At 34.4% G+C, this 15,778-nt stretch overlaps 1 protein-coding gene across 6 annotated transcripts in view; it reads left to right on the top strand.

Annotated features, from left to right (window-relative positions):
• The window catches only part of PHKB (phosphorylase kinase regulatory subunit beta), a 254,816-nt gene that overhangs the window by 209,239 nt on the left and 29,799 nt on the right, over nt 1–15,778 (top strand). For 5 of the 6 annotated variants that reach the window (XM_031954430.1, XM_031954428.1, XM_031954429.1 and 2 more), the window contains 6 exons: nt 3,721–3,782; nt 3,872–4,034; nt 5,603–5,684; nt 9,321–9,378; nt 12,384–12,474; nt 15,242–15,444. In XM_031954430.1, coding sequence (XP_031810290.1) covers nt 3,721–3,782; nt 3,872–4,034; nt 5,603–5,684; nt 9,321–9,378; nt 12,384–12,474; nt 15,242–15,444 — 659 coding nt within the window. Of the gene's footprint in view, nt 1–3,720; nt 3,783–3,871; nt 4,035–5,602; nt 5,685–9,320; nt 9,379–11,136; nt 11,228–12,383; nt 12,475–15,241; nt 15,445–15,778 lie in introns of all 6 variants that reach the window. The other variant, XM_031954432.1, reaches the window with a different exon arrangement.

Genomic DNA, 15,778 nt, shown 5'->3' on the forward strand with positions numbered 1-15,778 from the left:
CTGAGGCAAAGGTTAAGTGACTTGGCAAGCAAAATACAACTAGTAAGTATCTGAATTTAGATCTTCTTGATTTCCAGGCTCATCACACTATTTACTGTGCCACCTAATTGCCTATTAACAAAGATATGATGAGAGCCCAGGTCTCTTGATTCCCAGTATGTTGCTTTTCCTACCATATCATGCTTTAGACTCATATAATCATCTTTTCCATCAGCATAATTGATGTGGCTTCCCATTCTCCCTTTAATTTCCACTTCAGTGTATGTAATTTTTTACATCTTTAGTTGTGTCCCAGGGGATTCTCTAAGAGGAAAGAGAAGTCAGCAATTTAATTTTTTTAAGTGACTTGTTTTTGATAAACTATTCAAGTAGTATAATATTATAGAGTAAATGAAAACAAAATCAGTTTTTTTTTTTTTTACTTTCTGCTTTCTCTTTACAGTGACTAAAGAAAATGAACTCCTCATTTTAAGTCTTTTTCAACTTCAGTTGGGAGTATAGTATTATATACAATTAATTTACATGTGTTGTATGAGATTTCATTGCTATGTGAGAATCTCCACAAAGAATCCTAACAAATTTTTTTTAGTCCTGGGTTTTGGAGACAAGTTGGAAAAACCTGATTGTTACTTACTGAATTGAGACTCTATTTTCTTTCTTTCTTTCTTTCTTTCTTTCTTTCTTTCTTTCTTTCTTTCTTTCTTTCTTTCTTTCTTTCTTTCTTTCTTTTTTATTAAATAACTTTTTATTGACAGAACCTACGCCAGGGTAATTTTTTACAACATTATCTCTTGCACTCACTTCTGTTCCGATTTTTCCCCTCCCTCCCTCCGCCCTCTCCCCAAAGATGGCAACCAGTCCTATACATGTTAAATAGATTACAGTAGATCTTAGATACAATATATGTGTGCAGAACCGAACAGTTTTCTTGTTGCTCAGGGAGAATTGGATTTAGAAGGTATAAATAACCCGGGAAGAAGAACAAAAATGCAAACAGTTTACATTCATTTCCTAGTGTTCTTTCTTTGGGTGTAGCTGCTTCTGTCCATCCTTGATCAACTGAAACTAAGTTAGATCTTGTCTTTGTTGAAGAAATCCACTTCCATCAGAATACATCCTCATACAGTATCGCTGTTGAGGTATATAATGATTTCCTGGTTCTGCTCATTTCGCTCAGCATCAGTTCATGTAAGTCTCGCCAATCCTCTCTGTATTCGTCCTGCTGGTCATTTCTTACAGAACAATAATATTCCATAACATTCATATACCACAATTTACTCAACCATTCTCCAATTGATGGGCATCCATTCATTTTCCAGCTTCTGGCCACTACAAACAGGGCTGCCACAAACATTTTGGCACATACAAGTCCCTTTCCCTTTTTTAGTATCTCTTTGGGGTATAAGCCCAGTAGAGACACTGCTGGATCAAAGGGTATGCACAGTTTGATAAGTTTTTGGGCATAGTTCCAAATTGCTCTCCAGAATGGTTGGATTCGTTCACAACTCCATCAGTAATGCATCAGTATCCCAGTTTTCCCATATCCCCTCCAACATTCTGCATTAGAGACTCTATTTTCTAGATGAAATTAGAACATGAGAGCATTTAAGTAAAAAGCAAGCAGCAATACAAAAATCAAAATGGTCTTTCCTTTGTTCTTGTTGTAGGGACCATTTTTAGAATTTTATATAGGAATGGGATACAGAATATGTGCATCACTGAGAGTTCTAATGATGATAATCTGGGGGCACAGTGTCCAACAGGTGGAAAATATGGCAGATTTTGAAAGACTTTTAAAAGATGGATCTCTGGGCTAAAGATGGAGATGTGAAGCACAAATTTTTAGACCTGAGCAGTTTTTTAAGTTGTATTATTTCTAATAATTTTCCCTTGGAATTTGACCTTGCAACATTTCATTATACATGAAGGTCTCCAAGCTTTGGTCTCATTGGCTTCTTGCTCACTTCCACTGGAGAGATAATTGTTCCCTTGTTTTTCCTATAGTCTATCTAGTTCCTTCAAATAGGTACTACATGCCATGACTTCAGGGCAAAAAAACCTCTTTTGCCCTTAAGCAACTTGTCCATGGTCGTTTTGGCCCTTGTATCTTGGATCTGTATAGATTTTTTGAAGCTTGATTGCTACATCTTTGATCAATAGGATTATCTTTTAGCTCTAAATCTATTTCCTGATCATTGTGACCCTCGCTTTCTAAGCTAAACTAATGGATACATTTAATAGCAAGAGAAATTATCCATTTTTCTACTTGGGCTCATGAAAAGATCGTCACTTCAAGTCATTAGTCAATGATTCTACTTAGTTCTCTTGGTTCTCAGGATGTAGCTTGAAAATTATGGTTCTAACAGTAATGACAATAATAGAAATATACATGTATATGTAATACTGTCTATATCTTCTTCCTCTCAAATGGTGAATATCATAAGGAAAGAATACTGATGAAAAATCATTTTAGTTTATATATAATTCACAGAATCATCTTTGGTTATCAGTTACTTTTTCCTTCACCATAACAATATCCCTATCCACTATGCCACCCAGCTGCCCAAACTCTCAGATAGTTAGTAATTATTATTATTTTTTTTTATTTAATTGAAGGGCTTCATGTTGTTGAAAATAGAATTAAAGCATATTATTGTCCTTGATGTTTGAAAAAAAAACCCTGCGAAAGGGACCTGTATGTGCACGAATGTTTGTGGCAGCCCTCTTTGTAGTGGCTAGAAACTGGAAACTGAGTGGATGCCCATCAGTTGGAGAATGGCTGAATAAAGTGTGGTATATGAATATTATGGAATATTATTGTCCTGTAAGAAATGACCAACAGGAAGATTTCAGAAAGGCCTGGAGAGACTTACATGAACTGATGCCGAGTGAAACAAGCAGGGCCAAGAGATCATTATATACTTTAACAACAATACTATGTGATGACCAATTCTTATAGACTTGGCCATCCTCAGCAATGTGATCAACCAAATCATTTCCAATGGAGCAGTAATGAACTGAACCAACTACGCCCAGAGAAAGAACTCTGGGAGATGACTAAGAACCATTACATTGAATTCCCAATCCCCATATTTTTGCCCACCTGCATTTTTGATTTCCTTCACAAGCTAATTGTACAATATTTCAGAGTCTGATTCTTTTTGTACAGCAAAATAACAGTTTGGTCATATATACTTATTGTTTATCTAATTTATATTTTAATATATTTAACATCTACTGGTCATCTTGCCATCTGGGGGAGGAGGTGGGGAAAATTGGAACAAGAGGTTTGGCAATTGTCAATGCTGTAAAGTTACCTATACATATAACCTGTAAATAAAAGGCTATTAAAAAAAAAAAAAGATAAGGAAATGGATGCCAGAGAGAGAAAGCAGCCTATTGGGGGAAAAACTGTTATTAAAAATAAACTTTTCTTTATAAATAAAAAAAAAAAGAAAAAGAAAAAAAAAACCCTGCATAAAAGCTTTTTAGGGGAAATATAAGATATATAAGTGCTTGAGAAGCAAGGAGAACACTAAAATGTAATAAAATTTGCCCTCTATTCCCCTTACAACTTAGTATGACATAATCACTTAAATCTGTGCATTTTTAATTTTTCTCTAATTTTCTTTTTTGTTAATACCAACTTTATTGTTGGTATAACATAAATTATGAAGTGACTTTAGTCTAATTTTTCTTCTCCATGTTGTTGTATTTCAGACATTGATATCAGGAGCTGTTGTTGAACAACTTGACTTCCTAAGAATCAGTGACACAGAAGAGTAAGTGCCATATGGAATATCCATTCATTGTGTTTTTTGAGACATTGGTAAAATGTATGAAATGTGAAATTTTTTCTCTTATTTCCTAGGCTTCCAGAATTTAAGAGTTTTGAAGAGCTAGAACTCCCCAAGCATTCTAAAGTCAAAAGACAAGCCAGTACTCCCAGTGCTCCTGAACTGGAACAGGAGCCAGACATATCAGTTGTGGAGTGGAAAAACAAAACAACCCATGAAATTCTTCAAAAATTAAATGTAAGGATATTTAGTAATCCTGAGTAAGATCAGGAGACCCCTTCCTACCATATGTTCTTTCTGTGCTTTTCCTTTGTTATCTCAGAGAATATCAAAATTAACCATAAAGTTTTAGAATTATTTATTAGGTTTCTATTCTTGTTTTTTTTTTTTTTTTTAAAGACTAGCTTTTGGGGGGCAGCTAGGTGGCACAATGAATAGAACACCAGCCCTGAAGTCAGGAGGACCTGAGTTCAAATGTGATCTCAGACACATAACGCTTCCTGGCTGTATAACCCTGGGCAAGTTAACCCCAATCGCCTCAGCAAATAAATAAATAAAGAATAGCTTTTTATTTTTAAAATACATGCAAAGATAATTTTCAACATTCACCTTTGCAAACCCTTGTGTTTCAAATTTTTCTCCCTTACGTCCCCTTACCCTCTTCCCTAGCAATTAATAATTCAATATAAGTTAAATGTATAATTTCTTCTAAACATATTTCCACATTTATCATGCCTCATAAGAAAAATCAGATCAAAAAGAAAAAAAAAATAGGAGGAAAAAAAAGCAAGCAAAGAACAACAAAAAAGATGAAAATACTGTATTATGATCCACATTCAGTTCCCATAGTCCTCTTTCTGGCTGTAGATGGTTCTCTCCATCACAAGACCACTGGAACTAGCCTGAATCACCTCATTGTTGAAAAGAGACATGTCCATTAGAATTGGTCTTCACATATTCTTGTTGCTGCTATGTACAATATTCTCTTGAGTCTACTCACTTCACTTAGCATCAATTCTTGTAAGTCTCTTCAGGCTTTTATGAAATCATCCTGTTGATCGTTTCTTATAGAACAATAGTATTCTATTACATGCATATACCATAAGTTATTCAGTCATTCTCCAACTGATGGGCATCCATTCAGTTTTCACTTTCTTGCCACCACAAAAAGGGCTGCCACAAACATTTTTCCACATGTGGGTCCTCCTTTCCTTCTTTATGATCTCTTTGAGATACAGGCCCAATAGAGACATGCTAGATCAAAGGGTATGCACAGTTTGCCTTTTGGGCATAATTCCACTCTTCAGAATGGTTAGATCAGCAATGTATTAGTGTTTCAGTTTTTCCACATTTCCTCCAGTATTTTTCTTTTCCTGATCTCTTAGCCAATGTGAGAGGTTTCCTACTTATTCTTTAAAGGCTAACTCAAGTGTCACCTCTTCTGGGAAGCCTTTCTCATTTGCAAATAGTTCTCCTCTGACCTCACAAAATATTTCCAACTTTATAATATGCCAATATTATATATCATGGTTATGTGTCTATGCCTTTTATCCCCTTGTTAGACTCTAGGCTCTGCCCTTCTCTAAATTCTATAGCTCTGCAGAGTTTCTGAAAATGGAAATTTAATAAGTGTTTATTGAGTAAGTGAATAATCTTTCATGTGTTCTTCACAACCTTATGATAGGAGAGAGGGAAAAGTAAGAAGAAGGGGATAATATTTAAGATTTCTTCTTCTGAGATTCCATATTGCTAACACTAGTGTTTATTTCTTTCTATTTACAAATAGTGATTTATCTTTTTTCTAGGACTGCAGTTGTCTGGCAAGCCAAGCCATCTTATTAGGTATCCTGCTTAAAAGAGAAGGTCCTAATTTCATCACTAAGGAAGGTAGGTATATAAAATATGGGTTGTTGCTGTTATTTTTTAAATAGACTAGGAAGTATTTGTCCAGTGAACTCCTAAGGAATGTGAATAATGGACATACACTGAAGAAGTTGCAGTTATTTTCCTCTCCATTAAGACAGTTTTTTCTTTAAATGGAAAATGCGTATTCATCGCCCCTAGAGTGGAATGAGCTGTTAAATGTATGAACTGCTAAACTGTTTTCATGCAGTGTTGGGTTATTGTAATTCTGAGCACAGGTTTGGTTTTTTTTTTTTCCTTTTATGATAATGCATTTAATCTTCTACATTAGAATGGAACTAGAGACTAGGTTTCTGCCCGTGCATGTTAGCCTCAAAGGGCTCAGCAGTTGCATATTGACAGTTTTGTTTTCAGTATTATTTTCCATTATATTTTAAGATTGGAATCAAATTGAGTTGTCTATAAAAATTAGTCCTTTTTTGTTGTGCAGTAGAATTTGAAATAAAATATGGCATTTAATGAAATAGCAGTCCAAAACTGAATTAAAAGGGTGATAAAAAATAAAAATTTCAAATCATGTTCATGTGATGGCTTGCACTAACCTAAGAAGCCTCCAAATATACTTGAATATATACTTAAAGTACATACTGGAATATTCATGTTCTGTGTCAATATTTAGTATCATTATTTTGAAACATTTAACACCCAGTTCAAAAAAGCTGTCAAAGGATAAGATATCTGGGGACAATTAGCAGATTGAGTCTTGCTATTCTAAAAATTCTTCATGGGAAAAGCTAAATACAAATGTGACTAAACATGGAGCTTGGGTTAATGCTCTGTTATTAAACCCTTAAATAACCCTTGTTCTGCCTATATGAGTGAAGTATGGACTAGCTCCCTGGAGGCCTCAGGGTCAGCCAGAGTCAGGATAAATTAAAGTCCTTGGTCTTTAAGGGGAGAAGTGAAGGAAGCAGACAAGCAAAATCCTGGATTTCGGAGTCCTGAATCACCAGCCTCTCTTCTTCTGGTCCTGCAGCCAAGTGCCTCTGGCCTCTGTCCCTCTGCCTTCCAATTCTTGCCTATGATTATCTTAATACCAAACATTCAACAAGCACCAATGGTGAGAAGAGCCATTCATCCAAACATATGCTAATAGAATCATTGTCTCACATCAAATAGGTAATTAGCCTTAAGTGCTCAGTTGTCTGATTCAAGCATATCTTTTTTGGAGTTTTAGCCCCCTACATATATGATAGGATAATTGATTATGAAGATCAAATAAGATATTTTGTTGAAAATTAGAAAATGCTACACAAAAATATTTTATCAAATAATATTGATTGAAGAGCTCATTTATACAAATGATTGGTTACTAATTAAAAGCATGTTTTTAAAAATTGGTCTGTTAACTTTCTCTTGTCATTACTGCCATTCAGTAGGAGATAATATGTTTATTATTTCCTCATCATTGCATGTAAATTGAAGAATGATTTCTTAGTTGGATTCCATCTTCAGCCAAAATATTTACAGAACAACCTGTAAATGACTCACCTTCATAACAAATATAAACAAAAACTTATGGTTCTAATTATTGTGCATAATTAGCTGTGAAAACAGAAGTGCAAGCAGATGTTCAACTAATGAATTTTCTTTTTCTTCTTCCCTTCTCTAGCTATTATCTAAAAGATGGGCTTGAGCTTTAAGATAATGCTTAGTTTATTGGGGTCTCTTTTAACTTTTTCATTTTTTATTTAGTACAAGGAACTTCACATGGTCACCATAACTATGTTCATGTGTAGAGAACATTTATAGAAAATTGTTTATAAATGTAGCCCATATAAGCTCTTAGTCGGTCTATTTTCCCAAGATTTGCTTTAACTTATGAGTCCTGGATGCCAGAAAAAGCTTGAATCTCCCCCTGAGGTTTCAAGGGACAAGCTGAGGACTTAGGTATGATTCCCTCCTAAGATTATTAGATGACAATCAAGTTAGTCAGTCTGTCTTAAATTATTTTTAGAAACTCGTCTTTTCTCAGATATTAAAGTAAGAACAGTTGGTGCAAAATATCCTTCCTCCCATCCTCTCAAAAAATTGAGCAATGCTCTCTCATGAGTTCATATAGAGAGTCCATTGGAAAGTAGAATTGATTTTAGATACCAGACAGGGCACAGCTTTTGAGCTTTTCTTCATGAGGGATTTAACAAGTTCCCCTCCAGAAGAGTGAATCTGTATCTAGTCTGGCTTTGGCTTCTAAAGCAGACCTTCAAATCAGGTGATATGAAGTTGCCACTATGAATCTGATGTGAGGATTTAAGTCCAAATTCCTCTGGCCTCTGAAAAGCTCAGAAAGTTTTTCTCATGCCAAAGAGGACTTGGCCTTGGACCAAGTTCCTCCCAACTCCTACCTTCCCTTGATGGTTCCTTTTTTTGAGGTATGTTAGGAAGCTGCACTTGCTCCAATTTTTAGAATTCCTGTACAGGACAAAAGGTAGTAACAAAACCCCAAGCCGGTTGGAACAAATTTTCTGTCTGGTGTCATTTCAATGTATTAAATAATTTTTAAAAACTTTTTTGTACTTGGTCTAAGGCCTAGAATTAAAATTGATTGACATTTTCCACTTATTTTAAGTAATATGGGGTGACTTGATTGAATAAATATCAAACCCCAATATTTACATAAGAACAAAACATTATTTTTCTTTTCAAAAATAGTTATCTGCTGAGAATTAATTATGATATTTGATTTAGCTTTATATACTTTAAATTTTGAAAACTCCAAGAAATACTGCCCATTGCTCATTCTGAGGTTTTGTCCAATATGTCAGAGAAATAAAATTAATGAGATAAAATATTGAACATTTTTTCCATTACTTTTTTTTTGTATGTGATTATAGAATCTATGTGCCTACTCTTTGTCCCATAGAACATGGCTGCATTTAGAACATGCTGAATCCATATTAGTGAGTAGCTTTGTGCAAGTGATACCCATAATCCAGGAGGTCAAAGTTTTTGATTAATACAACACTGTATAATCATAATGCTACATCCAGTAGTATTCACTAGCTGTTTGTTGATGCATAAACTTCTGCTTTATATAAGGTGCTGTGTATGGTAGGTGCTTAAATGAGATAAAGAAGAGTAAAATGTGATCCCTGTCCTCACAAAATTTATGGAATAGTGGTTAATGAACAATCACATTCCTTTACAACTTACAATATTAGTTCCCCTTTCCTGTTTGTTTTATAATGTACTCATTCTTTTTCTTCTGTAATAAATTGGCTCATTCATTTTTTAATTAATTGAACTGTAAGTTTTCCATATTGAACAAGTTTCAGTTTTAAGGAATGATAATATGCTAAATTCATATCTCCAGAAATTGAAAGTCAATAGATTTTGAATATTAGCACTTCATATATTTTAATCACACATTTTATGTTATTTCCTGAAATAACTCGAGTATTAATTGATTTATTGAATAGAAAAATGACAAAAATGAAAGTTCATAAATGACTAACATCACATTTACAAAAGTACACCAGGTTAACCCTGATATACATTTAATAATGAGCTTCCTTTGCCATAACTGAGAACAGCTCATTAAGAGCTTTGTGCCAGTGGACATTCAATAATAATTACATATCTATGTTATTTCATGTTTAGGTACTGTTTCTGATCATATGGAGAGAGTCTATAGAAGAGCTGGCAGCAAAAAACTTTGGTTCGTATTCAATATCATTATCATTTTTGTTGTTGTTGTTGTTGTTATCTTTGATGGCATAAAGATAAAGGTAGGATAAAGATAAACTGAGGAGCCAAAATGATAGCTGCTCTCCCCAATTCCATTTACCCTTCTTGGACCACAGTATTATGTCTCCATGCCTTCCTTCAGAAGAATTAAAACATTCACAGAAGATTATCCTCTCTCATGCTTTCTGGCTTCTGATATCTGAAGCTATGATATAGTCTGATATCCCAGACTATATCAAATATATGCATAGGCAAAGACCTGTGCATGAGGTTATTTTTATTTAGGAGCTCCTCTCCAGTCCCACCACTTTGCCATCTGGAGTCACAAATATTGTATGCAAGACTTCTCCCCCTTCCCCCTGCAATGCAGAAACCTTGGAGATGTAGCAAGAGTTCCAGCTCTGCTACATCCTGCTTTTTTTTTTTTTTTTTTTACACTTTGGACAAGTCATTTAATATTTCTGAGAATCAGTTTCCTGAGCTCTAAACTGGCGTGATTGAAGGACTTTAAATTCCCTTCTACCTATAAATCTATGATTTAGTGGCATTATCTTTTTAGAGAAAAACTGACTTAAAGAGCCAAGAATAGTTGATTCTTTTAAATTACATCCTATCCTAGTTTTCATGATGGAGGTTCCTTCTTGAAAAATAACTACTTTGATCTTTTAGAGGTCACTTCCTAAAAGGTGGCTTGATTGGCTTTTATTCAGGTAAGTGGAGACATAAGTACTGAATTTACATTGAACTAGTTATGGCTAATTGTGTGCTCATCTGAACACTGCATTTCACAATTAGTTCATTAACTATCTTAGCAGAATATGACGTATTTTGAAAACTAGATTATAGATTCCTTGTATAGCACATAATTATACTAAATCTGCAACAAAACAAAACAAATGTAGTATCTATTTGTCTTAGGCTATATTCTTTAACCTCTCTGGCCATCAGTTTTATCATCTGTGGAATGAACCAGCTGAAATAGATAAACTTTAAGCACTTTTAACATTGTTGGATTCATATCTGCATGCCTACTGCCTCGGGGCTGGAGATGGGAAGGAAGGAAGGAGGGATAGATAGAATTTGGAAATCAAAACTTTTTTTTTAATGTTAAAAAAGTCTTAACATGTAATTGGGAAAAATTATGTGTGTGTGTGTGTAAATTAAAGGATTCAAATCTGCTTCTACCCTTCTAGTGCTACCATGTTCCTATTGATGATTTTCAATCTAGATGTCTTGTTTATACATAGCTGTTCGCATGTTTTCTCCCCCATTAAACTGTGAGCTCTTTCAGAGCAGAGACAGTTTTTTTCCCCTTCTTGCTGTTCCCAGCACTTAGCACAGTGTTTGGCCTACAGTCCGAGCTTCATAAATGCTTGTTGCTTTACCTGTCTTTTTTTTTTTTTAAAAAAAAACATTCATGAAATTACAGTAAATCCAATAGCTAAATAATTCAAATTTTACCACAATGATGTTCTCACTGAAGAAAAGCATTATAGCCAAATGATTTTGCCCATCAGATTTTTAAATGTAGGACTACAATCTTATTTTTGATTAGATAAGACCAGTCTTCCTTTACATCATAAACTTTTTTAGTTTGTGATGAGAATGGTATTAAATTGAGGAGAGAAAATTGGCAAAATTTTCGAGTTCTGTTTTGTTTAGAAGGGCCAAATCTTGGAAATCTATTTCTTTTATTTTCCCTCTGATAGTTGTCCTCTGACCCACTTAGGTTGACGGTGCGCTATGGTGCTGCATTTACCCAGAAATTTTCTTCCTCTATAGCCCCCCACATTACTACTTTATTGGTACATGGGAAACAGGTAAAACTGTGTGCAGATTGGAAAGTGATACTGCTTGACATGTGTGAGCTTATCTGCATTGGATGAAATAAATATATGCTTTTTGGAAATGCATTTTTCTCAGTCTTGTAATGTGAGAGAGAGGATAGCCTTCTTCTCAGAAACAGAGATGAGGCTTTTTGTCTCACTAACTCCATTGGTATTGGTACCTTTATATCTTGTCCATTCTTTTCAGTGAAGGCTCAGAAATTTATATGCTCTTTTACATCATATATACAGGTATACATGCAGCCAGAAAATGACAGTTTTAAATCCAGTACTTTTCTTTCTTTTGTTCTATAAAACAGTTCTCCTTAGAAGTTTTGCCTCTGAAAAGAAAAAAATTTGTTTAATCCCTGTGTAGGCTATGGATTTGCTTGTACTGTACTTTAAAACATGAAAATTTCTGTGCTTCCCATATTCTGAAGATTTTTTTAGAAACTCTAAAATAGCAAGGGTAATCATTCCTTAATCCATTTTAGTGTACCAGTTGGAAGAATTTGCAAACGAATTTTACCATTTGCAGTAGCCGTAATATTCATGGTTGGGCTGAGGATGAGGAAGACACTACATCTAATTATCTTGCACATATATTCACGAGAGAGCAGATTTCAGTATGAGATGACCCATCTTAAACTCCATTGAAAGGAGATCAATGACTAAGGTACCCCAAAAAAACTCATTACAAAACAGCTCATAATGTGCTTTACATGATATAGGACCCCAAAATAACTCAATAAGACTCTATTACCATTTTTAAATGAATTTTCTTTTGGAATTTTCTCTCTTTTTTTTGAAATGTTACTTATAATATTTCCTTTATGCATTAGCATGTATATAATACAAATCAATTATTTGGTTAAACACATTTTCTTAGCGTAGCAGATTGATACACAAAAGAACTGTTAGCTAATTATGTGGATATAAACTGTAGTTTGTAAGTTCTAACCTTGCCCTCCATCACCACTGTGATATTTACCCTAATGAATCTATATAATCCACTGTGATTTGTTAAATTACTTGAGTGAAGAAATGCATCTTTTAAAACAGCCCCATTTGGAGACTGCCCTCAAACATGACTTGAATCTATCAAAATAGCATTTAACATCCAATGGGATTGCTTTCTTCTTTGCTCTAGGTCGGTTGTGCGCTGCGCAGCGAGTCTTTTAAATAAAGTAGTGGACAGCCTTGCTCCTTCAATTACTAATGTGTTAGTTCAGGGCAAACAGGTAAGTCTGCATCTTCTAGACTCTGATCAAGGTCTCATCAAAGCTATTTCTGCTCAAATGGTTTCCCTGTTTCTACTCTGAAAACTCTCAGTGCCATACACCACAATCTTGAGAATATAAAGATTTCTGACCATTTCTTCCAAAAAAAAAAAAAAAATCTTTAAAGGCTCCTTAAGCAAAGTCAGTAATAAAAAATTATTAAGTAGATAAGTAATGTCCTTTTTTCATTCTAGCTCCTTTGGAGCTTTGACTTTCTCTTGATGCTGTACAGTACACAAAGTGCGTTAATGTCAAATCAATCAAAAAAGTTCTAGATACAAAGGAACTGCATTTGTAAGGGAACAACAACAGGGCACAGTAGGAAGAAATCGCATGTGGATTGTAGCATGGAGAATGGCAACATTTTTTCTCTCTTCTGTTCAGCAGTTGGCTTGCCTGGCTTAATCTTTACTTGCTTATAACAGTTTTCTTGCTTCCATTTTCTTATCTGCAAAAATGTGTGCATTACTATGCTTTCTTGACAGTAAATACATCAGACCATCAATACGGTAAGGTTTAATCACTTGAATCACTTTTAACTCCCTTTGAATCAACCTAGTTCTTACATCTCAGAGTTTTTAATTAGTGTTAAAAGTTTAAATGATAGAGTCTTGATGTCTAACTTTTATAATATATTTGAATAACAGCTACTTGTTCTTTTTGATAACATATAATAACAACAAGAATTAAGTAGTAATTGGCTTTATATAACTCTTAAATGGCTCAAATGGCATTCAAACAAGTAGTTGCCTTTATTTTCACAGCATTCTTTATGCAGTAGCTAGATCATACAATGAATAGAGCACTGGACTTGGAGCCAGAAGTCCTGCGTTCAAATTCAGTCTTAAATTACCACCTGGATGATGCTGGCAAGCCACTTAACCTTTGCCTGCTTCGGATTCCTCATCTGCAAAATGTAGATAATTATAGCATTTACCTTCCAGGGTTGCTATGAGGATAAAACAAGGTTTTTCTAAAGTGTTTGGCAAACCTGAAAGCTCTCTATGTCAGTTATTGTTGTTGTTATATAGAACAAGTACTATTGTCCTCATTTATTTGATAGGAAAAACATGGGGCACTTGAAAGTGACTTGTCCAAAGTATTGATGAAGTCCAGGTTTACTATTGTAAACCTGTTCACTACCCTTTTCGCTAGCCAGTGATATCTTTCAAAATAAAATGCTAGAAGAAAATGAATAATCATGTATAGCTGTTTTTCCCTTAAATTTTGATCCCTTAATTGTCATAAAACTTGTGATGCATATGAAGCACCAGGACAAGTTTTAGAAATCTTTGTATAATTTCAAGAGGTAGTTTCAATCCTTTGCTTCTTTGACAATTTCAAAGAACTCCTGACTGTCATGAGGTTATTGTCTTAAGGCACTCCTCATGAAACAAAAACATTACATTGAATAATCTCTTATTGATAACAGAAGGAAGGTCAGTAGCATCTACTTTTGGTATCCCACTATATAAGGCTTTATTATAAAAAGCTTTGCTCCTAGTTGGCCAAACTTTTGACATTAATTGATTGCTTTTCAGTATCTTACATTGTAACTAAAGCTTTGGCATAGTTTCTTTTAGTCCTAAAAAGAAGTTGGGATCAGCATAGGCTGTTTAGATTTCAGATCTTCAGGCTAAGGATTGAAGAAACAGATTAAATGAACCGATTATTTAGTCTTACTGCTTCCATAGGGAATGATATCTATCTTGATTTTCCAGTGTAATAAAAGTAACATTTGAGCTGATTAATAATGACCATTTATGATATAATAAATAGAAGATGTTCAGTTTTCAGTCTAAATACTTTTTTGGTGAGTCAAAAGACTCCAAAATGCCTAAATTCTTTTCTCCCTCCCATTATTTGAAAAGTTATAGTTCCTTAGGTACTCTATCTATTCAGTTCTCTGTTATCCTGATTCTTGACATCATGTACTAGGTATGGATTGGGGGTAAGGGAGATAAAGGTAAGATAAGCTATGAATTTTTATGTAGGAGCAGAGATTGGGAGAGGAAATGAAAACAAAAATATCATACAGTATTTTTCAGTAGTACTTTACTTTCAAAGACTTATAATTTCCTATGGTTCTATGTTACCTCTGCCACCTTGTCCTATAATTGAGAAATGAATCATTAAGTATTTAGTGAACCCTGACAATGTTTCTAGAACATGGCTAGATTATCCTGCTGTCTGTAAGAGCTTACCTCTTGTCTTTAGAAGATAACTCTTACACATCAGAAATCATCTTAGACCAATACAATGTAGTTATCAATCAAGAGTTAAATTGTGTGGTCTAAACTTTAAACATGACAAGAGGTCAGAGGAAGGTAGATGGCAGTCCAAGCTAGAAAAATTATTGATCAAAATACATTTCTTCATATATAATTTGGCAAGAATGGTATAACAAATCTAACCAGTGATGTATAGTACTAAATTCACTCAAGATTAAAAAAAAAAGAAAGAAAAAGAAAAACATACCCACATAATCTATCCCAAACCTTTAGCCCCTTTTCTACCTTATGTACACTTATTTTTGGGGCCATGCATTAGATAACCATGAAAGATGCAGACCCATCTTTGAGAATTATTCCTATAAATAGTCCAAACAACTAAATGCTTACTCTGCATCCTTAGCCTATATAGTAAAATACAACCTAGCCTGACTTTGATTTGTTAATTTACCTCTTAGTAGCCAATTGTTTTAACTAATGTTTTAATTCATTCATAGGTAACTCTGGGGGCTTTTGGGCACGAAGAAGAGGTGATTTCTAATCCTTTGTCTCCAGGAGTGATTAAGAATATCATCTATTACAAGTGTAATACACATGATGAAAGGGAAGCTGTTATTCAGCAGGAACTTGTCATTCATATTGGCTGGATCATATCTAATAATCCTGAACTATTCAGTGGCATGCTGAAAATACGAATTGGGTAAGTAGAAATTATTTCATTTGTAGCAGTGGGGTTGCTGAAGTTGGATGAGCCCTTTAATAAGCTCTGCCATAAGTTTAGTGAGTTAAGCATTTTGGAAAATACATTAAATTTTAGGTCATAAAGTCATTGCTTGATTTTTTGAGCGAAAGTTTGTGTGGTACAAGAAACATTTAACTCTAAATATGCCTAAATAAAGCATAGTTGGTGAGTAGGGAATTCTTTACTCCAGTGGAATGGATAGATCAGTTTGGTCATGGCCAATGGCCATGAACCAGGCACTGTGGAATCCTGAAAACTTGATCAGATCAGAACATCCACTGCATCCTGGGCC

Source organism: Sarcophilus harrisii, chromosome 2 (assembly GCF_902635505.1).
Source record: "Sarcophilus harrisii chromosome 2, mSarHar1.11, whole genome shotgun sequence".
NCBI classification, from domain to species: domain Eukaryota; kingdom Metazoa; phylum Chordata; class Mammalia; order Dasyuromorphia; family Dasyuridae; genus Sarcophilus; species Sarcophilus harrisii.